The sequence below is a fragment of the Camelina sativa genome, chromosome 15 (genome assembly GCF_030686135.1).
Source record: "Camelina sativa cultivar CO46 ecotype springtype chromosome 15, ASM3068613v1".
Lineage (NCBI taxonomy): Eukaryota > Viridiplantae > Streptophyta > Magnoliopsida > Brassicales > Brassicaceae > Camelina > Camelina sativa.
The window spans coordinates 4412265-4434703 of NC_141894.1; the positions used below are offsets into that span (position 1 = coordinate 4412265).

Genomic DNA, 22439 nt, shown 5'->3' on the forward strand with positions numbered 1-22439 from the left:
AGATGGTTATCATCATCTTATACGTAAGATCAAAATTACCTCAACAAATTTATTTATTAACTTTTTTTTTTTGTAAATTTTCTAAACCATCACACACGTACGTGTTCGGAGTTTGATGTGCACGCGTTAAAAGCGCGTGTGTAATAATATTATGTTAATTCTTAAGTTTTTGATTCGTTTGCCTTCGTCAGAAGTTATAAACAATAAGCCGTGTGGAACCATCGAGAAGTGAAACGAAGAAGAAAGAAACTTTCAAAAAGCCATCGATGGTGACGACGGAATCAACAACCGTGAATGTTCCTCCGCCGGAGATAATACCTAATCTGAACCCTTACATGTTTTCGGAATCCGATCTCGTTTCTCTTCCGCCGCTAGATCCTCTTTTCTTATCTGATTCTGATCCGATTTCAATGGATGTTCCGATCTCCGATCTCGACTTCTTGCTCGACGACGAGAACGGAGATTTTGCCGATTTCGATTTCCCGTTTGATAGCTCCGATGATTTCTTTGATTTCGATTTGGCGGAGCCCGCGGCGGCGGTGATCCCTGAGGAGATCGGGAATACTCGTCCGAATTCGGAATCGTCGGAAAACAGAAACGGAGACGGAGGTTCTGAAGGAAGATCTGATTCTGTTCATTCTCAAGTTTCATCTCAAGGATCCAAGACGACTTTTGTGAATGACACCGTTGACGCGGCGTTATCCTCCCCTGAATCAAGCAATCACCAGAAGTCTTCTGTCAGCAAGAGGAAGAAAGAAAAAGAAGACTCCGGCTCTGGCGGAGAATATAGGAGCTGCAAGTATCAAAAGTCCGATGATAAATCAGTCGCTACGAACAACGAAGAGGATGATGACGACAAGAAGAAGTTACTGAGACAGCTTAGGAACCGTGAGAGTGCTCAGCTCTCGAGGCAGAGGAAGAAGCAACAAACAGAGGATCTTGAAAGAAAAGTGAAGAGTATGAGTGCCACCATTGCTGAATTGAATGGTAAGATGGCTTATGTTATGGCTGAGAATGTAGCATTAAGGCAACAAATGGCTGTTGCTTCTGGTGCTTCTCCTCCTATGAATCCTTATATGGCTGCACCACCTTTACCGTATCAATGGATGCCGTATCCGCCTTATCCTGTTAGGGGTTATGGATCACAGACTCCATTGGTTCCCATTCCTAAGATTGCTCCTAAGCCTGTCTCTAGTGGTAGACCTAGGAAGACAGATAGTAAGAAGAATGAGGGGAAAAGTAAGGTCAAGAAGGTTGCTAGTATTAGTTTTATTGGGATTTTGTTCTTTGTTTTCTTGTTTGGTACATTAGTTCCGTTTATGAATGTAAATTATGGAGGAGAAAGTGGAAGCTTTGGTGGTTTGTCTAGATATGATGGTCACCGGTATTACAATGAACATAAGGGGAAGGTTCTTATGGTTGGCGATGGTTCTGATGTTAGAAGAGAAGGTGGAATAGCTGACGGAATTATACATTCTAGTAGGAGGATTCATGGTGAGAGCGGTAGTTGTGGAGGAGTAGATTATAAGGCTCATCCTAAAGTAGAGGGACGACCAAGTTCAGTGAGCAATGCCAGTGACCCTCTTTTTGCTTCTCTCTTTGTTCCAAGAAACGATGGGCTTGTGAAGATTGACGGGAACTTGATAATTCACTCTGTTTTGGCGAGTGAGAAAGCAACGGCTTTAGCGAAGAAGAACATCACTGAAACAGTGAAAAGCAAAGAACGTTTGACCATTCCTGGTTCACTGTCTTCTGCATTAGCTGTCCCTGAGTTAAAAGGAAATGCAGCAATGCTTCCTCAATCTACTGAAGGAAAAAGGCTTCAACAATGGTTTCATGAAGGTGGCTCAGGTAATGTTTCTGCTCTGTGCAGTTGTATTAAATGGAGTGATCTGGATTTTTTTTAACTCTTTGCTGCATTCTCTTACAGGGACACTAATGGATTATAGCATGTGTACTGAGGTTTTCCAGTTTGATATTGCTCCTGGTGCTATAGTCCCATCATCAGTCTCCAACATATCAGCGGAGCATCTCAAAAATGTCACCACCCACGGCAAGAGGATAAAGAACAGGAGAATTCTCGAGGGACTTCCGGTTTCACTTGTGGCATCTGAGCTCAACATCACCGGATCCCAACCGAACAAAGAAACTCAAAACAAGACCTTTAATGGAAACACTAAGAACAAACCTACTTCCATGGTTGTCTCAGTGTTGCTTGATCCAAGAGAGGTCGTTGACTCTGAAACCGATAGAGTGGTGCCCCCAACCCAGAAATCACTTTCCCGGATCTTCGTGGTGGTGCTTCTTGACAGTGTCAAATACGTTACCTACTCATGCGTTCTTCCTCGATCGGGTCTCCATCTCGTAGCCACTTAATCCGAGTTACTTAGCTCATCTTGACCTCAGTAGGCGAACATGTAACTTGTTTATATATACAGACCTTATTGACTTTTTTTCCCCTGTGTTGTAAACTCATGTTTAAGGTTTTGGAATTTTATGTTGAGAACGAAATCCTTGCTTTAACTTTGGGCACTTCAATCGCTTTAGGCAGGAACAATACATCTGATGACTAATGAACCTTTTCTTTTTCAGAAGATATATAATATACAAAAGAAGCTCTTAGAGCATATATTCAATTGGGATTTAAGTAGAAAGGCTGCACCCTTTTGTGCAGCAACATTCTATAACAACTCTTCCAGTTCTGTTTCTAGGTTCCATATGAATTCACTTTTTATACACTTAAGTTTTGAGTACTCTGTTGATACAGTTTACTAGACATGTTAATGTCGTTATTTATGAAGCCCGGCCACTATCAGCATGAGAAGGACAGTCCATGGAATAGCTGGTAAAACCGCATTCGCTGCTGCCAAACACAGAAAAGAAGAAGCCTTTTGATTAGAATTGCGAGTCTACGATTTGATATATCTTTTGCTACATTGGAAGACATTATAAGTAGCAACTTACATGAAGAGGATTGCGGTTGAGGATGAGCATCTTCGTTTGCGTGTGGTTCCCTTGGTTCAGTTATGGGTGGTTGAGCTGCATGGGCAAACACCACGTGTGGTAGAGGGGCAGAGACTGGAACTATATGAGACTTGGCTGCAGGAATCGGGGCCGGCGAGTGCGGCGGCTGACGACGTGGTACACCAGCAGAAGGAGCAGGTGCAGGTGTGGATGAAAAATGCGTGTGATACTCCTTGAAATGTACTCTCTTTCGTCCTCTATTCCCTAAGCTGCAGGGTGGAGGTGCAGAGGGAGCTATCCTACGGTTTCTCTGAGGAGTAGGAGAGGCCACCGGTGAAACCTCGGGAGCCATATTTGGGCTCAGATGGTGGTGATGATGGTGGTGGTGATGATGATTGTGATGGTGATGATGGTGTTGATGATGATGATGATGATGATGATGGTGATGGTGATGCTTGGAATGGGGACTAGGTGAAGGTGATGGAGACCTGGTGCTACTATCACTGCTGTTTGGCAAGAATGATGAAAGACGAACTTGCTTGACCTTACCAAATATGGTATTATTCAGGCCGAGGTTTTTCGAGCGTGAACCTGTGATGGTATCAGTCAGTTGTTTCAACCTTGGACTTGAATTTGAAGTCCCGACTCTTAGCAAAACCGATGAGTGAACAGTTGTAGGAGGAGACACGGTCGACCCTTCTGAGTTCGATAAGCTTACATACAAATTCTGCATTCAGAAAAAATCCATGTTAACAACAATCTAACTCAAGGCATTAACATTTGCTAATGAATGCTTAACTTCAACGTGAATGAAAGATTTAGAAATGACAAACCTCGTATGGTGCGAGATTCAGCCCATTCTTGAGTTGACTAGCAAGGGTGTTGAAGTTTATCTGTATCTGGTGAATAGAGTAGTTTAGGGTAAAGTTGAAAACAATTTTGAATTTCTGCAGTGGGAAAGCACTCTGCGGTGGAATCACAGTGATTCCTCCTGGAAACTTGAGCACTTCAAAAAGGAAGGTTTCCCCAAACAAGGATTTCGTAAGCTGGAGAGTAGATTGATTTATGAGCACCGATTCAAACATCTCTTTGATAGAACTCAAGGAAAAAGGTAATATTTCCGGGTAATCTGTATCGTGGTCAATTCCAAACACAACCTTTGTCATGTTCAATCCATCTGACGGTTCAAAAGCCAAAATAGTTACCTGTTGTTTTCATTAGAACCAAGTTGGATCAGAAGCTAAAATACATGATATACAGTAAAAAAAAAAAAAAGGTTAAGAACAAGATAAAACATCGTACATTGATGGATACGTAGCTCATCTCTTGAAAGATGTCATCCCTAAGGTGCAAGATATTTTCATTGAGAAAAGAAGCCGGTCGATTGATGCTAAAACTGGCTACTATAGCATGACCTGCATCAATCAATAACAAAAGAATAGTGTGCTAAATGTGAGAAACACTTAACAAAATACCTGATCACTACTCATGACCTGCATCAATGGCCTAAAACTTTTAAAAAAAAAAACAGCATCGATCATCTCATCAGTCCTAGTTATAACTTATCAGAAGACAGTATCAGTAAACTTAGAACTCTGGATGAAAGAACACTTAGATATGTACTCTGACACCTCACTACTCTGTCAACAATAAACCGACAGCTTCTACTTAGATTGCATCAATCCATAATTTTCACAAAAATTCTCAAAATAGCTTAAACAAGTAAAAACGATAATCTATGTAAGTATCATCGACTAACTTTGACTCTTCCGGTCTTCCCTGACATGGATGCACAAATCACGGTCAAATCTCATTCCCAAAATAGCTATGTAATTAGTAAATTAACAAAATTTCAGGACACAGATGATGAAACATATAGACCCAAATCAATGTTAATACTAAGAGTTTAATCCATTGTCGAAATAGGAAACTTTCTCAGCAGTACAAAAACCAAAACAGCTTTCATCAAAAATTGAAATTACCTCTAAATCTGGGATCGAGATTGGAATGCTGAGGATCAACAGGAAAGGGAAGCAACAAAAACAAAGCCGAGAGAAACAAAGAGACGCAGAGAATCAAAACGAAGAAACATTTGAACCCAAGGAAGCTAGAGGAGATCCATTGGGAACATCCACAACACCGAGCATTCCTACTCCTCCTCTCCGTCGAATCGCCGGTAAGTTCCTCGCCGGCGACACGGAGATTCACATCATCCTGGGTTTTACCCATTGGACAAAAAAAAGAAGCAAAAACTAAGGTTTCATGAAGCCGTAGTAGCACACCCAACCTTGTACATCGGTGGTGGGTACACCCATCATCCTTTTAAAGCTTCCACAGCTCAACCAAATTTTTTTTTTAAAAAGCCCTAATTTTTCACCAGAATTAGCTAACAAATTCCCCCCCTCAGATTTCACAGAGATTGAAGAAAAAAGTTTCCAACTTGGGAATTTAGAGCTTACGAAATCGAAAATTGAGGTTTTTTGTATTGTTCGTACTTCGTAATTCCCCTTACCCAAAAACAAAGGCTTCAATTTAATTTAAAAAAAAAAAAAAAAAAAAATCGCAAAAACGCAGAGAGTGAAGTGAATTTTTCTGATTTCAGATTATAAAAAAAGTATTTATTATTTGTCTTCACAAAAAGAAAAAAACAGAGATTGGGTTTTTGGGTATTGTTTGTGAGGGTTTTTCTCTCTAAATGTATATATTTCTTAATAAAAATTAATTTCCACATATACACTTTCTTAAATTCACTTTCATTTTCCTTAGATTTGATACTGTATTATTAATTATGATAATTTGTACGTTCACATTTACACACCTTGGAAGCTGGAAAAAAGTTAAAAAAGAGTTGGTCGTTTTGGGTAAGACCACCGACAGAAGAGTGTTGAAGACTTCGAACTACCATGAGACCCGTATGGATCAATTCTATTAAAAACTTTAGTTAACATTATAACCTATAGAAAAAGAAAGAAAAGAAATTATGTTACGAAAAAAAAATATATATCCAATCGAAATCATTCATATTGGATAATTGGTTTGATACATTAATTATTCTAAAATTTGTTTAAAAATTGTATAGACTCGTGACACCCATCTTTTCTCAAACTGTCCAAATTAATTGTACTGACAAACTTCTAACCAAACATTATTATTCCAAATTGTTTATATAATTTATTAAATATTATCTTATACAAACACATTTTACGCTTACATTATGGAGTCTCTCTCTTTTCGTTTAGAGAGGCGTCTCAAGATGAAGAAAAAGGTTGATTTCTTGATTTCCTTGGTCACCTCAGCCAAATTGGGTGGAACTGTGGAAGGGCGTATGATGTACTTTGCAATGGGATAGCAATTTTTCCGCATTCAAACGATATTTTTTTGTGAATTACCTCCTCTGACAATGTTGCCTTCTCGTCAAGGAAGATATTACCTTAATAGAATTTTTTTTAATTAAAAACATATTTCATCGACGAAAAATTAAGCATCATTCAAGTAAATACATATTAAAATCATAAAAACATAAGCTTGAAATATACATGATGGTTAAGTTTAATGATGCAAGTAAATACATATTAAAATATAAGATTATTCAGATCTAAGCATTCACATTAGCAGCTTTCTACTGTAGAAGTTGTGATCAAAAACATATTGGAGATTAGATATTTCCCTTTCTTCCTAAAAGTTGCGGAGATCCTTTAAGAAAAAGAACTGAACTTACATCAACACACTCAATTTTTCCGGTAGTACAAGCAAACATGAGGGGAGTGACTCCATCTACGGCTAATGCATCTATTTTTGCCCATGCCCTTGAGAAGTGGCGACTCTTCTTTAACGAGTACCATTTGATTCTTGTTTAAGATGGTGATCCTTAGAAAGCTTTGATCAGTATCATTTGATCATCGTTCAATTCTAATAAAATTTTAAGTTTAACATTATATAAACTATGAATGATCCATTTTTTCAAAAAAGAAATTATTCAAAATTGTTTATAGTACAAAATAAACAAATGTATTTTAATACATTACATAAGAGTAAGACTACAATGTAGCTACAAAACCTACATGTTGAAAAGCCACATTTAGAAAAAAATAACAGTATATACTAACATGGATTATAATACAAAAGCATCTCAGTGGAAAGGTGATCCATTGTGGGTTTAGGCCAAACCAGAAGACCTGAACGGCCACAGATACATCAATGGCCTTTTCCAGCCATTATTCCGGTCTTGTGGCAGTTCTTTGCGACACACCGGGCAAGAATTACGCTGGACTAACCACGGGGCTATACATTCCGAGTGGTAGACATGTTTACACGGCATCTTTCTTGCGTCTGATCCGATTTCAAACCGGTCTTGGCAAACCGGACAATACGGATCCAAACCGAGATGCTTCTGCCTAATTTTGATCTTTTGCAACGAGCTGATCGCGGTTAGTGACGCTGGAGGAGGACCACGACGGTCTTGTGCTGAGAGCCGGTTAAAAAGCTCTTCGAAACTTAGTTGGTCTCCTCCAAGAACCGATCTTCTGTTGTTGCCACGGTTACGAGCTTCTTCAAAGGCTAAACCAAAGAAATCAAAAGGGCTTAGTTCCACGTTCTCATATAGCCTTTCAAGAAAGGTGTCACCACAGTGAATGCAAGCTCCTCCTCTTCTGCCCTCTCCTTGAAGACGGACTCCTCGTCTACAAGTGTTACACCAATGTGTGTTTTTACGGCTGGTCGTGGTCATGGATCTGCGAAAGAATATATTATTTTTTCATCAAATCATTGTCAAGGACCGTTCATAGCAAAAGATGACAACCAACCATGAACCATCGTGTGCAACTCTTGTGGTGTACTAGGTAAACATTCCTAACTGAGCAAGCCTGAAGATCACAAGTCCAAATTTTCGAAGTTGGGTAATGAACTAAATTCAAAGTGATTATGAGTGAAGAGTTGGAAACTTTTTGGTTATAAGAAAATAATGGTTTCCACTTTTCAGATATAAGATATAACCCTAAACAACTTGCCCATATCCAAAATACAAACACTAGGAGCACAAATTGAAAGATGCACAAAACACTAATGTATTAACAAATACAAACAAGACAGATCAAGAAAACGCAAGAAAAATCTTATAAGGTTGCTTGTAAGTATGATTTCTCAATACATACGTCACTGATTACAAACTGGTGATAACAAGAAGCCACTAGATTCATGATTCATATAATCAAATACTACTATACTACTTACCTTCAACTTTTGTAAAAGACAAGAAAACGATTAGATGGTCTATAGAACCAAAAATTTTATGTAAAAACAAATATCATGGGTCAAAAGATTAAGCTATGGACTGTATATATGGAGCATAAACATAACTTTGTGATTGGTGAAACAAAACGAATCAAATCTTTGCTTACCCGACCCGAGTCAAAAAAAACTAAAAATGGATCTATCCGACAAACTCGTGAATCTACAAGTGCGAAAGAAGATTTAATATAGAAGAAAAAGGAAACTTCTGGAGGAAGAAAAGTCTTTTACGCAAAATAGAGTCAAGAGGATAATATATTTGACGACGAAAGATCAAAGACATCTTCAAGTAACAGAAGAGTCAAAACACGAAACTAACCAGAAATTAAACCAGCAAATCAGTGAATAAAATTGTGGGACTAAAAAACACATAATATCATGACACCTATACGCGTTATCTAGACTATGACATTTGCTACTTTTCTTTTAATAAAAAATGACATTTGTTACTTTTGACGTATTCATTCACTAACATTAACATTGAGAGATGACATTGTTTGTATATCAGGACTGACATGTGTTACTTATTTGAAAAGTGTTCACAGAATATTGAAACATAATACTAATTTTTTTTTTTTTTTTTTTTTTTAAAAAACACAAAATATATCCCATATTATTTTGTAATACTAATCCCATGTGTTAATATTTTTCTTAATCAAGGTGTCATTATTACAACATTACTACTATAATAAGACAACACATGTATAGTCCTATTTAATAAACAACTAAATTAATGAGATCGTTCTATTAATCATCTAGTAATAAGCTTATTATATACAGTCAAATTAGAAATAAATTTGTGAGTTTTTTTTTTTTCTTTTTAAAGTGGAGAAGTTAAACGTCAAAGCTGTGTTCCTCCTCCAACAAGTTGTGTCTTCTTCCTGTTTAATTTGGCTCTCTCAATCTCTCTGTTTCTTTTAATTCCTTTTTTAATTTTCTCGGGAAAGTTCTTTATTTGATATTACAGGCATTGACTGATTGAATCCGTAAAGATATCAAAGTAGAATTAAATTAATTAGGGTTTTTATTATCAGGCGGAGAGAGAGAGAATGATGAAACGATCGGAATCGTTGGATGACTGGAGGGAATATTTCCGGCGAGGAGATTCTGATATATTTGGGATTATTGATAATGCCATTATGGTCGCTGCTTCAGATTATCCCAATGAGTTCAAGTCTAAGAGAGATAGTATCGCCGAGCTTTTGTTTTCTTATAGACTGAGCCGCCGCCGCCACCACCACCTCGAGGTTTCGATTCCTGGAGACCAAGAGGAGTTCGAGCATTGTCCTATGACGACGGTGGTGGATAAAGTTGAAGATGTGAGGAAATTGAACAAGAAGAATCAGATTATTGAAGAGGATGATGATGATGATGATGATACTGTGATTGTTGATGAAGTCATTAGGATTAAAAATATCTTGTTGAACAAAGAAGATGAGGTTTTTATATTATCTCCTTTTGCTTTGAGTTATATCATAATCTGTTTCGTTGGTTAATGTGAAAAATCTTGATTTTGCAGCCAGATTCTGTGTTACTTGAATGTCTGAGAAAGCTTGAGTCTATGACTATGAATGTGGATATGCTTAAGGTTTGTGTTCTGTGTTGTTTCTGATGATAATGTGTGATGGTATAAGTTAGATGCTATGGAGTGATGATTTGAGGGTTTTTTTGTTTTTTTTCGTTCTTGCAGGATACTGAGATTGGAAAGGCTGTTAATGGTTTGAGGAGACATAGTTCTGATAAGATTAGCAAACTTGCAAAGACTCTTTTCGCGTATGAGTTTTTTTTTTTTTTTTTAATCTTGTGCTTTAGTTTCACCTTTTTTTCAAATACTCTTTGCATTTGTGATGTGCGTTAAACTTTGGTTAAATGGTTCCAAGAGAATCGACCTCTGCTGTTTTGATTTAGATGCAAACCTGGCTGCCTTTGTAGGATGTCATTAGAAGGGCCTTTGGTTGATCATTAGGAAGCTGTTTTTGTGCTAGTTTGGTAGTTTACTTAGAACGTTTACTCTTCTGCACTTTCTGTCTCCCGTTGTAAAGATTGAAATGTTTTTATATATGGGATGGCACAGAGAGTGGAAGAAGCTGGTGGACCAATGGATGAACACCCCAAAGGAAATTGCTGGTAATTAAATAGCTCTCTCCTCCTTGTTCGCTAGTCACTGAGAGCAGGTTTTGTTCTAGATTCTTAGTAATTTGGCTCTTGCAGGCGCTGAAGGGACGCCAGAGTCTGTAAACCTTTCAGTTATTGATGAAGAAGAAACCTTTCCTTCTCCTCCACATGATTTAGATATCTATGCTCCTGAACCCAACGGATTTGAACTCTCTCAGGTTTGTTAGCATCTTTCTCCCTCGTCATTTTTCATCTCGGGCATAATCGATATGTTACCCTGACAAGTTTCTTCTACTTGTTCTTGTTTGCTAATGTCTTGTGTCACTCGAAGATCTTAGATTGCTTGGATTGCGATGGAAGTGAGTTAGTACACTCTTTGGTACTCTGTTCTCTACTGTGAAACTCTTCCCTTATATATATATATTGACACTCATGGTGGTGAATGTTTTCAGATCCTCGTCACAGTGTGGAGTCAGAACCTGAAAGAAAATTGCAGAGTATCCCGAGGAGGAGACCTACAAATGAAGCCAGTGTGGTAGGGAGGTCCAACAAGGATCAACAGATGAGGAGAGAAGAAGCTGATGTTAGACCTATAAAGCACTCAGCCATCGATGTTGGTGAGCCTAGAAGACAACCAAAGCAAAGTAGAGAACAAATGGTACAAAGAAAACCGCTTGCTGTTGCTGAGCAAAAGCGGAAACTAGCTGGACAACAACAACAACGAGATGTGAGTGTCTTAAGGGTTAATGAAGCTGTGTTGTTTGATTTTTTTGTTTTGTTTCTAATAGCAACTGTCTTTGTTTCTTGTCTCTATTCAGAAACTAAAAGCTCTGGATCCAGACACAAAGTTTGAGTTTGCAAAGCGGAGACTCCAAGAGAGCTACCAACATCATGAGAATGGTTAGTTTAGTTCTCTTAAAGATTTCAATAGTTCCACTCTTTAATTCAATACATTCTTAATGCTCATTTGAATTTCAACAGCCAAGAGACAGCGGACGATACAAGTACTGGAAACTATCCCAAAGCAAAGTAAAGTTCATAAACCGCAACTCAAGAGACCCGCACGAAGATAATTCCCTTTTTCTTCGGATGATCTATTTATACAATTACTATGACCATTCAAAAACGTTATTATACAACAGAAGTGCATTGACAGATCCAACATAAACTTAGGACGCTCTTTTCTTTTGTCTGGTTCAGTGAATATCCGATTTGGTCCGGTTTTATGACAAGAGACCCTCATAATTGTGATAAATGAATAATCCTTTGTTATACTGTACATTCTTCTTGTTTTACCAAGGAAAAAAAAAAGACAGGTCTTACCGGGGCACTTTCACAGCTTACAAGTGTTAGAAACAATTAGTAATTAACAATTACATAACGACAGCGTCTCGCTTTTGTTATCTTCTCACTTTGGATCTAATAAGATATACTCCCTCCTTTTAAAATATAGGATGTTTTAACTAAAATATACTTTTCAGAGATGAAGACGCGTATCGGTCTGATGATACCAAGAACTATGATAATTGAAGGTTTTATGAAGTTTCTGGGTAATGCGATTCGAACTACGTCAGCTGATGTCAAAATTTCGAGTTCCCCTCTCTTGCTATTGCAGTTCTTCTTGATCAAATGCCCTTAAAGGTAAGATTTTTTCAGTTTCTTTTACACCTTGTATATGGTTCCAATTCTATATTCCCTACAAGAAAAATGAACATTTATAGCACATTAAATGCTATTATCCCAAAGATTTATTTAATTTTTAATCTCTTTTATATTCACCTTAATTTAAGCTATATTGCTAGGTTAAATTCTAATATTTTCCTCTTTGTAGTCAAATTTTGGAAATAGAATATCAAAAAAAAAATTATATACAAAATCATTAAATTACAAAATTTTGAATTAAATAAACATTATAATGATCTTTATATAAGTATATTTTGGGTCACAAAAATTAAATATAATGATGAGTATACCAAAAAATGTACTACAAATTTTCTTGGAGGTAAGAGAGAGTTAAAAAAAATTGACTTAATAATTCTATTATAATTGTTTATTTTGTTAAAATATTGCATACTTTAGGAAAATAAAATAAATATACATGAATGAAGATGATTTCTTTAGCTTATTTCCTCATTGGGCTTTGATCGAAATTAGTGTTGTTGAATCTTACAGCCACCAAAATTTTATTATATATATAATTGAAAATTGAAAATAATAAGAAGACAAAGAAGGAAGGAAGACATACATAAAAACAAACAAATAAAATTGAACAAAATATAAGATAAATTAACAAAATATATAATCACATTCTTACCATGAGTTTTGAATCCATGCAAGAATATAAACAAAACAAAAAAAATATTTAGAATGTGAGATATGGTGGATAATGATGTGAGAATAGTAATTTATAGGATTTCAAGGAATGAAAGTTACATTTCTAAAATTATTTAAATAGAAGAGTTAATTATAATTTATAGTGTGTTTGAATGAAAATGAATGGAAAAAATAGTTAATTCATAATTTATGTAATTTCAGTTACAATGTAGTAGTAAAGTGTGGATTTAAAGTATAGATTAATGTACATTATTATATTTTTATTTAATGAAAAATAAATATGATTCTTTTAGAAATTAAATGCTAAATGAACCAATAAGGAGAGAGTGAAACCTTATATATATATATATATATATATATATATATATATTAAACAATGTAAGATATACATATCATACAAACTTTAAAACTAAAATTTAGAATTATGTGTTTACAATGATATTTGAATTAATTTTTTTAACCCATAAAACAACAATAACAAAAAAACACCAAAAAAAAAAAAAGAGATATAGTGGAAAAAGATGAAAGAATGAAAGAATGAGTATTTATATGAAGAGAAGTGATAAAAAATTATATTTAGAAAAGTGAGAGTTACAATTCTAATTTATTATTTGTTTTAATACAATTGAGTGGAGAAATATAGTTAATGCATAATTTATATGATTTCAATTTTATATTAATATGTGAGTTAAATGTCAAGATTAAATGTTTTTTAATTTGTGATTTAATATATATAAATATTTTGAATTTGTTTTGACTTAAGGAAAAGGAATACTAAGAGGCTCAAAATTTTAACTTACACATGATTTGGTTGTTTTGTTGATATAAACTCAACAATCACACAAAATTTTCAAATTGAAATATTACTTTTGAAGTGACAAACTAAATTAGTTTTCTTATAAAATTTTATGAACTTCATTCCAAATATTTTTTAAAACCCCAAGGAGAACTTCTATCTTTTTGGTTTTGTTTTTTGTTTTTCACTCATCAATTTAATTTATAGTGCTAGATTTCATATTAATAGTTTCATCTTTGGAGGATTTAGTTAAATGGTGATAAATTATATTGTTTTCTATATTTCATTTCCAGTTAAATATGATTTCTTTTTGGGATAATTTTTTCATTTTTCTTAAATCACAAAGACCAATTTTTTTTAATTGAAGTTCTTTTTGTTTTCAAAAACATCAAATTTTAAATAAAAAAATATTATATTGATCTTTACATATTTATCTATTGGATCACAAAACAAAATATACTTTATAAATAGAGTTTATAGACTTTAAACAAAATAGACTTTATAAATGGATAATTGTATTGATCTTTAAATATTATTATATTGATCTTTACAAATGATTAAAAATGATACATGAATATGTGAGATAATCAGAGTACATAATAGAGAATTAGAGATGAATCTTTTCAACTTCATGACTTTTTTTTTGTCAACAATTTCATGACTTATTGTGTGGTGAATATTGTAGAAGAGTATGAAAAAATAATAACTTATTAGATGTTAATCTAATATAGACAATGGAGATAAACCTTTTAAAACATTAAAAGTAAACAATGTAAGATATACATATCATATAAACTCGATGATATTTGAACTGATTTTTTAACTTATACAATAAAATGAAAGAATGAGAGACTAAGAGAATAAGAGAATGAGTATATATAGGGAGAGAAGTGATGGAAATTACATTTAGAACAATGGAAGTTATAATTCTAATTTATTATTTGTTTAATTATTAATTTATATAATTAATAAAATATAAATCCTTCACTACACAAGTCTGAATCCAAAACACCATATAACATAAGTCTGAAACCATAAAACATGTCTGAATCCAAAAGAAGCAACGTAAGTCTGAATCCAAAAGAAGCAACATAAGTCTAAAACCAATATAGCATAAAACATTAGTCTGAATCCAAAACACATAGTTCTTTAACATATTCTTAAACTAAACAAAAGTAGCTAGTTAGACTATCTGGACCAAAGTTGATTCACTCCCTGCAAAGAAAATTTCTTTCATCATTAGTTTTGTAATAACATCTGCATAACATGTATACTCAACTCACAATCATCAATTTCTAACACTTACCTCAGTTTCTACTAGTCAATAGACAACCAATTTATCAGTTGGCCAAGCGATAGGTGAACCAAGTGCATCTCTCATAAACTCGATCTCATCTGATGTCTTCCAGACTGCTGCATCATCTACCTTCACTTTTTCAATCCAAACACTAGCAGCATTAGGACCCAATGTAACAGAGTGGACCTTATGCTCCGGGTCAGTTTTATAAACACGTCCCTCAGCAACAATCCGCTTCTTTCCGCTAATATCCATCAGCTTACACTTCTGATTTTCCTTCATACCTCCACCTATGTTTTTCCTCTAACATGTTTACAATATAAACCATTTAATAAAGAGAGAATACTAACTATAATAAATACATAACATGTGTTGTTATTTACTAGAGATCTCCGAAGAGGGGATTGTGAAGTTAGTTCAATTTCAGTTGAAGGAGATTTGAACCTTTTGTTAGAGACTTCTCTCCTGATTTAGGATCTGCTGCAGATGATTTCTCCTTTGATGTTGCTGCAGATTTTTGACCTGATGATGTAGACTTCGTCTTTGTTGCTGCTGATTTTTCTCCTGATTGATCAATTGATGCAGATTTATGAACTGGAGATTTCTGACATGCTCCATCTGTGTTGGTGTTTTCAAATACAACTTTGCAATAAGGCCATGCAACAAAAGACAGTAAACAGTCCTCAAGGTATGTCACTTCCATCGTAGCCCTCCATATAAATGTCTCGGACTGATGCACCTCATCAACAAATACTTTAACAGCCTTTGGTCCGATTGGAAGTCCATTCACCAATGCCTTTGGATCTTTTGATAGCCAACGTCATTCAGCAACAACTACATCATTATTCGACAAGTCGAGTAGTTTGCATTTGTTCAATGAATCTTTCTTTGTACCCTGTCAAACACATTGTGACAATAACCTAAGTATGTTAACTGATACTAATCAAGTCATGACAAAGTAAAAAAAAACCTTTACCAGTGTTGCAATATCATCTTGCTGCAGCTCCTGTTCTAGATTAACACACTTTTTGGCAGGCCAGGCAATCATATGCCCAACATCGTTCTCAATTGTGAAAATTTGATGAGCAGGTCTCCAAAGGGATGCTTCTGGTATAGTAGCAGTCTCAACAAGTACTTTAAGATCGTAAGGACCTAATGGACTGTTATTCACCATATCCTTTGGATCAGAAGAAATAATGCGTCTCTCAGCAACGTTTGCATAATCACCAGCCCAATCAATCAAGACACACTTAGGTTGTGATCCTTTGTTCACACTCTACAAAATAGTTAGTAGAATAAAAACATGTCATATTCTAAGTAATTATAAAAAAATCTGTATACTTACTTATAAATTACAATACTTACTCTTGCTGCTGAGTTTTCACCAGTCTCAGTTTCTAGTCTCTGTAACATATATAAAAAGTTATTAATTCGAACATATAATAATATAGCAGTTAACCAAACAAAAAGAAAGCCTCTAGCTAACCTGATTCTTTAGTTTGTCAATCTCATCTCGTAGCTCATGGACTGTTTGCTGGAGATGTATTTGATTCTCTTGCATTTCAGTAAAAATCTTATGCTTCATTTGGAAACAAGATAGTTTGGTTTTGTTCATGTTTCTACCCATTGCCCTCATTGACCAAGATTATCAGGACCTAAAAGTTGGGTAAGAGCATCTCCTGATCTATATACTGTACTTGATGGACTACCAGCAGACTTCATAAGTTCAACTGCCTTTTTCTGACGAGAATGTGTGACCTTCCAGGGGATTTGGTAGAGGAGATATTCTCTAGAGTTCCATTAAAATCTCTGAGTGTAGCACGATATACTTGTAAAGCATGGAACTATTTATCAAGAAACCAGATAATTGAGAAAACAAGGAAACAGCATCTTGGGTTCATGGTGATGGATTCTAGGGTTTATTCAATGAAAATTTGATATCCAAGGACTCCGCAGCAAGGACGACTTTGTAATTGGTCCATGTATAAAGCGAGCAAATATACTCAACCGAGTTGAGGTATTTAACGTCTTTCATTGGGATGGCTTATTGTTCTGCGTCATCAAAGACAACAGGTGGCGCGTGGTTTGGAATCCGTATTTAGAGCAAACCAGGTGGATCCAACCCATACACAAGTACCATCAAAAGAGGCGTGTCCTTGTAGGGAAATACTTACTTCTTTGCTCAGGAACCAAAAAAATAAAGGAACCGTCAAAACCAAGTTACGTTGAAGTGCTTTTACTCTGTTTCGATTTCACAGCAGAGAGATTTGTACCGGGCCGCCTTCCTTTGCCCTTTCACTCTTGCATGTGTGGTTTAGAAGATGTGACTCTATCTTGTGTTAGAGAAGAGCAACTCGCTGTCTTAAAACAACGCTCCAATTCAGGAATGGAGATATGGATGACAACTAAGATTGAACCTAATGTGGTAACATGGGTCACTTTCGGAGCTTCTTCATTGACGTAGAGAAGAAAGTCGCTATGGTTTTCAATTCCATCGGATCTCAATGGTTGGAGAGATATGCAGCTTACATTGTTGGAGAAGAGGAATATCTCATATCTGTGAAATTCGGAGATTTACCTCCGGATTCTTGGATACTTTTGAAAAAATATAAAGATTGTTACCCACTTTTGTTCTGTTCGTATGTTCCAAGTTTGGTGCAACTTAGACGAATCAACCAACGAGCAAAAGGAAAGAAAGAGATTATTATTATTAAGTAGTTCCATTTGCAATATGCTCTTTGACTTGTTTCTTGTATCATCATCTTCTTTGTGAACAAGATTTTTTACTGCTAATCAAATAATTATTTCGTGTTTGCTATTTAGAGCTTCATTTCGTTGTATTTGTTCTCGCTTATAAACCAGTCTGTTAAAGAATCAATGTATCTAGGTTTTTCTATATTATCTGGTCTTACCTTGTTTCTTTAGGTCTAATAACATCAAGATTCTTTACCAACCCCAAGTTTTGATTGAGCTATAAAAATAGTTTCATTTCATGATACAATGCCTTGAAACTTTACGTTCACTTCTTGTTGTTGTGACCCTCCAAAAGCATTCTCTAGAAACTTTGCAACAATAGATATGAACTCATCTGGCTTTTCCTCTTGAGGAAGATGACCGCATTTCTTAATTACTTCAAACACTGATCCCGGTATGGCTCGTGCCAGCTTCTCTGCGTTCCATGCTGGCACAATCCGGTCCGTATCTCCAGTCACAATCAGAACTATTACCAAGAAATATGGTGTTAAATCATTGGTTCAGACATATAAAATACATTAATCTACACGAAACTATAGGTTTGAATAAAAGGAGAAGTTACCAGGGCATTTGATTTCTTGCAGTCTTTTCGACAATGGAGGTTTTTTCTCTGAGCCATTAGTATCTGTTATTGTAGCGACGGTGAATTCCACAAGAGCTTTGTCCCATCCCTTGGCTTTTAGAGGCTGTTTTGTTTTTGCAACAAATGCAAATCAAATTTTCAAGCATGTAACATGACAATGCAGAAGATATAAATAAAACCTGAAAACACCAAAATTGTTTTTACCTTTGTGTAACCCTGCACGACGTGATCCGTCACTTGTTTTGAGTCATACCAAGCGTTTCTAACAGCTGTTACTCCGAATTTATTGATAGCCATTCTCACCTAACGAAAAAACAAACACCTTAAAACACATCAAGTAAGATCATTTAGAGGTTCTAGACCACTCTTTGCTTTGTCTAAGAACATATGAAGATGAGATAAAGGCAGTACCAGCATTACTCCAATAAAGGATCTGAGGAAAGCTGCTAAAGCTTTCTTGTATAGAGAATTAAGCATATTCGCCATCCCTGTTACCGCTCTTAAAATTGCTCTTATAACGACTTTGGTCAACTCAACTATAGTCCCTAGAAAATTGCTCGAGGAAGCTTCTTTGCCTCGGTTATCTCCAGCATCAGTTGCAACCACAGGACGAGGAGCGAATATAGCTGGAGCAACTAGAATGAGAGCAGCAACACGCTCAGGAGATTCAAAGTAAGAATCTACAGCTACAAGGCAACCTGCAGAATGCCTAGAGCCATATGAAAAACAATCTCAGCTTATGGTGGCACTACTTAACAAACAAATGCAAGTACAAGTATATGGAACCTAATAACTTACCCCACAAGAATGGCCTTCTCGGCAGCTAGAAAATCGATGAAGTAGAGCGTAGTGAGCACGGAATACACCATGGAGTAGGGATTCAAAGGTTTTGCATCATTGGTAGTACCACTAAACGGGTGAAAAATCCGAGAAGTCAAGCCAAATGCTGGTCTATCAAAGGCTAGAACTTTAGAACGGACAAGCCGAGCCAGAGGCTTCATAACTCTGTTCCAGGAGAACACAGAAGCGCCGAAGCCGTGCAATAGAATCATGGGGAAGTCTGTTTTTCGTGTTTCTTGAGCATCGAGGCTTGTGGTTGAAACATCATCAGAGAGTGTCTGTGGATCAAAAACTTTGTGGTGTATATGAACACCTTGAAACTCACAGAAACAGCTGTCTGGATCAGCCAAGTTCATTGGGTCCTGTTCTGTTTCAGCTTCCATCTCCTCTTTACTCTGGCCTCCAGCATCTAAATTACTCAAATAAATTAAAAGAAACACAAAAGTCAATCTAATAGATCATCCAATTGAAACAAGAAGCTCAAAATGTTTCAAATTGAGCAGAAGTACTGAATCTTATAGGTGAAAACCCATAAACATCAATATGGTTACTGAACACGAATTATGAAGAAACAAGATGATTTTGAGTAGAAATTAGAAAGAAAGTAACAATCTTTTTGGATGTGTTTAGGATTAGTACCTTGGAAGCCGCCAGAGAGAGAAGGAGAAGAAGAAGCAGCATTGGAGACGATGAGACGGCGAGAGGGTTGGATGGAGATCAGACGAGACATCTGAAAATGGGTTCTAGAGGAATATAGAGTAAGCTTGTCGTTGAGAGACAAGGAAGCGGGAGGTAAGAGCATCTGCTTTGGTTGGTTCAAAAAGATGATGCATTTGGTGTTTATTATATTCATCGTTCCTACAAAGAAAGATAACTTAAAAAAATGTAAGAAGATTTGTTCAGATTTTTCTGAAATATACTGAAAGGTAGGAGATGTACAGTGTCTTGTTGAAATCTTGTTGACAAAAAAAACAAAAAAGTATGGTGAAGTTCTGGCTTCTCCAGTTCTCACCTTTCAATCTATTGGACAAATAACGATCTCTGGATGAAGAAAAAGGACCTAAACGTAAAAACCCATTCTCATCTCTATTCATTGCCACTTGGCAGTAATATGGAGCATGATAATGTATTCGAAGTTTCTTCAAGTCTCAATTGTATCGCCGTGGGGTGGTTGTAACTTACCACCATGTCTTAATTCTCCAATCGAACCAATTAGTTTGATTTCCACATATTCTCTAAAACGGAAAAAAAAAATCATGAGGAAAACATTCAATGGTGGAGACAGTAAATTATCCACAATAAACTGGGAACTCAAAAAGGGTGCAAGGTTACAGGTCGGTACGATTTTGGTTTATCAAACCGGTTATCAGTTTCACACAGAATATAAAGATGACCGATTCGGTTCATACACCTTTTACAGGATCACTTCACTGACCACAACATACAAAAAGCATATGCAAGAAAGAAGCTCTCCATTTATCAGCCCTTCCACTGATCTTTCTTGTTCCGGATTTCCCTGAGTGTATCAATTGGCGACTTGCAACCAAGTTTCTCCTGCAAAAAAATAACAATTTTGATCCCAAGATGCGACAAGAGTAAAGTTTCAATATCTAGTGATAACTGATCAAAACCAAATAAACAAGAGCCTGCACACAAGTAATCTAGCCTTGTTCAGAGAACGTGAACTGAATAGAGTTAGTAGTAACCTGTATCTCTGGCTTATCGACGCGCATAAATGGATTAGTTTCGAGCTCTTCCTCTAGTGTTGAAGGGATGGTGGGAAGATTTGCTTGGCGCTGTTGACGAGCCCATGATAACTTCTGCTGTATCTTCTCGTTGTTTGGTTCCACAGTTAGAGCAAATTCCAAATTCTTAACGGTGTACTAAGAATCATAAGAAATGAATAGCGGGCTATTCAGTTCTATAGGCATTCATTTTATGAGTTAAGAACTCAAAAGACATATTAAAGCTGTTGATATATTTACCTCATGGCCGCAGTAAACCTGTGTCGGTTTAGGTAATGCAGCCAGGGTCACACACAACGACTGATGCATCTGTTCAGCTGTCCCTTCAAAAAACTTCCCACATCCAGCAACAAACTGTATAGGGTCAAAGTAAACTGGAATTAGTAATAGAGATTCATAATTTGGTAGAACACAAGACAAAAAAGTGTTAAGATTCGTGTGTGTGTGTGTGTGTGTGTAAATAATGTGAAACCATTAATAGATTTGTCAGAGCATGAGTCGAAGATGTTAGGGGAGAACAAGAGGATCCAGCGTTATGTTACTACTTACAAGTGTATCTCCGGTGAATACAGCTGGGGTTTCTCCTACTTTACCAGTCACATAATAACTAATGTGACCCTTGGTGTGGCTGTAACAAGAGAGAAATGACTTAAGTCAATCAAATCAAAGTTAAGATTAAATGCATCTAAAGCCATGAAAAGAGGAACATACCAAGGGGTGTGGAGAGCACAAATGTTGACATCCTGACCCAAAGACAACTTGTCACCATTATCAACAGCATCAGTACATCCTTTCACCTTATCCAGAGAACCTCCATATACTTTGATCCCAGGCACCAATTGCTTTATCTTCTCGTTTCCACCAGCATGATCCCTTTTATCATCACATCAACCAACCAATCAAAGAGTAAGTATTTTTATGGTTCTACTAAGGTTGAATTGTTGATGTTGATGAATCATTATCGACTAGTAGCGAACTAGAGGGATGAATGTTAGGTTTTTTTTTTTACCAGTGATGATGCGTGGTGAGTACGAACTTGATCTTAACCTGGTGCTCCTCAGCTGATGCGATCACTTTCTCCGGATCAACTGGATCCACAACCGCCGCGTCTCCGGTGCTCTCATCGATTATCCTGGTCAACAAAAAAAAAAGAAGAAGAAACAAATCCAGAAATTGATGATAAACCGAATCAGATAAAGAAGAAACGAAGAAGGAAGAAAGAGAAACGAAATAGATCACAGATAAGAGTAGTTGTCGTCTAGACAAGGAACGTGGAAGATCTTCATCGTCTTCTTCCTTCGATTGATCGTTGTATTCCTCAACCGCCTGAATCATCATTTCATCTCACTCTACTAAAACTAGAAGTTATCGAATTCGGTTCACCAGAACCGGTTTGAACCGGAACAAACCAAAACAAATTCTGTAACTGTAAACCGAACCAAAATCGAATCGAAACATTGGCCTTGTGAATTCCTTGCTGACTTTTAAACTGTATCCAACTATGTTAAATTTTTACAGTAGAACGAAAGTGCACATAATATATACATAAAACACTTACATATGCATATATAATTTTTGGAATCAAACTTAATTCAAACACCAAGAAGATTTCGATCAAGGAATATGTTTTGAAAAGTAGCCGATGAGTTGCAGATGTCTTGAAGATGTCAAAGATAATCGTTTTCATAAATCTCAATGGTTCTTGATCTGCAAACGGAGTATCAT

General features: G+C 36.1%; 6 protein-coding genes and 1 pseudogene across 20 annotated transcripts; 2 read left to right on the top strand and 5 right to left on the bottom strand.

Annotated features, from left to right (window-relative positions):
- Positions 1-4: 4 nt before the first annotated feature.
- LOC104745264 (bZIP transcription factor 28) lies at positions 5-2511 on the top strand. The gene is made up of 2 exons (XM_010466460.3): positions 5-1851; positions 1931-2511. The coding sequence occupies exons 1-2, from the start codon at positions 267-269 to the stop codon at positions 2374-2376; spliced, it is 2031 nt and encodes a 676-aa protein (XP_010464762.2). The 5' UTR covers positions 5-266; the 3' UTR covers positions 2377-2511.
- Positions 2512-2605: 94 nt separating this feature from the next.
- On the bottom strand, positions 2606-5885 carry LOC104745265 (uncharacterized). 2 transcript variants are annotated; one of them, XM_010466462.2, is made up of 5 exons: positions 4947-5885; positions 4267-4379; positions 3798-4169; positions 2965-3691; positions 2606-2860 (listed from the first exon to the last, which is right to left on the bottom strand). In XM_010466462.2, exons 1-5 carry the CDS (start codon positions 5191-5193, stop codon positions 2790-2792), a joined length of 1530 nt encoding a protein of 509 aa, XP_010464764.2. In that variant the 5' UTR covers positions 5194-5885; the 3' UTR covers positions 2606-2789. The 2 variants fall into 2 exon arrangements, with proteins under 2 accessions (XP_010464764.2, XP_010464763.2); XM_010466461.2 differs by having other exon boundaries at positions 2606-2863; positions 4947-5776.
- A 1156-nt stretch (positions 5886-7041) lies between these two features.
- On the bottom strand, positions 7042-8456 carry LOC104745266 (putative E3 ubiquitin-protein ligase RHC1A). Its single transcript, XM_087487707.1, is given in 2 exon segments — positions 7042-7694; positions 8366-8456. A coding segment is annotated over 1 exon segment (597 nt). The 5' UTR covers positions 7691-7694; positions 8366-8456; the 3' UTR covers positions 7042-7093.
- Positions 8457-9029: 573 nt separating this feature from the next.
- LOC104745268 (putative mediator of RNA polymerase II transcription subunit 26a) lies at positions 9030-11644 on the top strand. Of its 7 annotated transcripts, none has more exons than XR_015581812.1 (10): positions 9036-9117; positions 9285-9689; positions 9770-9838; positions 9941-10023; positions 10325-10377; positions 10462-10583; positions 10697-10744; positions 10818-11092; positions 11184-11265; positions 11347-11644. XR_015581812.1 is itself a non-coding variant. In XM_010466469.3 (10 exons), exons 2-10 carry the CDS (start codon positions 9300-9302, stop codon positions 11436-11438), a joined length of 1194 nt encoding a protein of 397 aa, XP_010464771.1. In that variant the 5' UTR covers positions 9039-9117; positions 9285-9299; the 3' UTR covers positions 11439-11644. The 7 variants fall into 7 exon arrangements, 2 of the variants coding, with proteins under 2 accessions (XP_087343834.1, XP_010464771.1); XR_015581815.1 differs by having other exon boundaries at positions 10697-10728; XM_010466469.3 differs by having other exon boundaries at positions 9039-9117; positions 10697-10724.
- Positions 11645-14816: 3172 nt separating this feature from the next.
- LOC147926271 (uncharacterized) lies at positions 14817-16428 on the bottom strand (annotated as a pseudogene).
- Positions 16429-17658: 1230 nt separating this feature from the next.
- LOC104745270 (uncharacterized) lies at positions 17659-20204 on the bottom strand. 7 transcript variants are annotated; one of them, XR_015581818.1, is made up of 7 exons: positions 19982-20204; positions 19609-19827; positions 18928-19386; positions 18541-18838; positions 18334-18451; positions 18109-18232; positions 17659-18012 (listed from the first exon to the last, which is right to left on the bottom strand). XR_015581818.1 is itself a non-coding variant. In XM_010466472.3 (7 exons), exons 1-7 carry the CDS (start codon positions 20061-20063, stop codon positions 17783-17785), a joined length of 1503 nt encoding a protein of 500 aa, XP_010464774.2. In that variant the 5' UTR covers positions 20064-20204; the 3' UTR covers positions 17659-17782. The 7 variants fall into 7 exon arrangements, 4 of the variants coding, with proteins under 4 accessions (XP_010464774.2, XP_087343837.1, XP_087343836.1 ...); XR_015581816.1 differs by having other exon boundaries at positions 18928-19378; positions 19982-20199; XM_010466472.3 differs by having other exon boundaries at positions 18334-18432; positions 18928-19378.
- Positions 20205-20242: 38 nt separating this feature from the next.
- Positions 20243-22090, bottom strand: LOC104745269 (hydroxyacylglutathione hydrolase cytoplasmic). 2 transcript variants are annotated; one of them, XM_010466471.3, is made up of 7 exons: positions 21954-22090; positions 21724-21846; positions 21426-21587; positions 21264-21342; positions 20955-21068; positions 20676-20852; positions 20243-20523 (listed from the first exon to the last, which is right to left on the bottom strand). In XM_010466471.3, the coding sequence occupies exons 1-7, from the start codon at positions 21998-22000 to the stop codon at positions 20449-20451; spliced, it is 777 nt and encodes a 258-aa protein (XP_010464773.1). In that variant the 5' UTR covers positions 22001-22090; the 3' UTR covers positions 20243-20448. The 2 variants fall into 2 exon arrangements, with proteins under 2 accessions (XP_010464773.1, XP_010464772.1); XM_010466470.3 differs by having other exon boundaries at positions 21724-22067.
- Between the last annotated feature and the right edge of the window lie 349 nt (positions 22091-22439).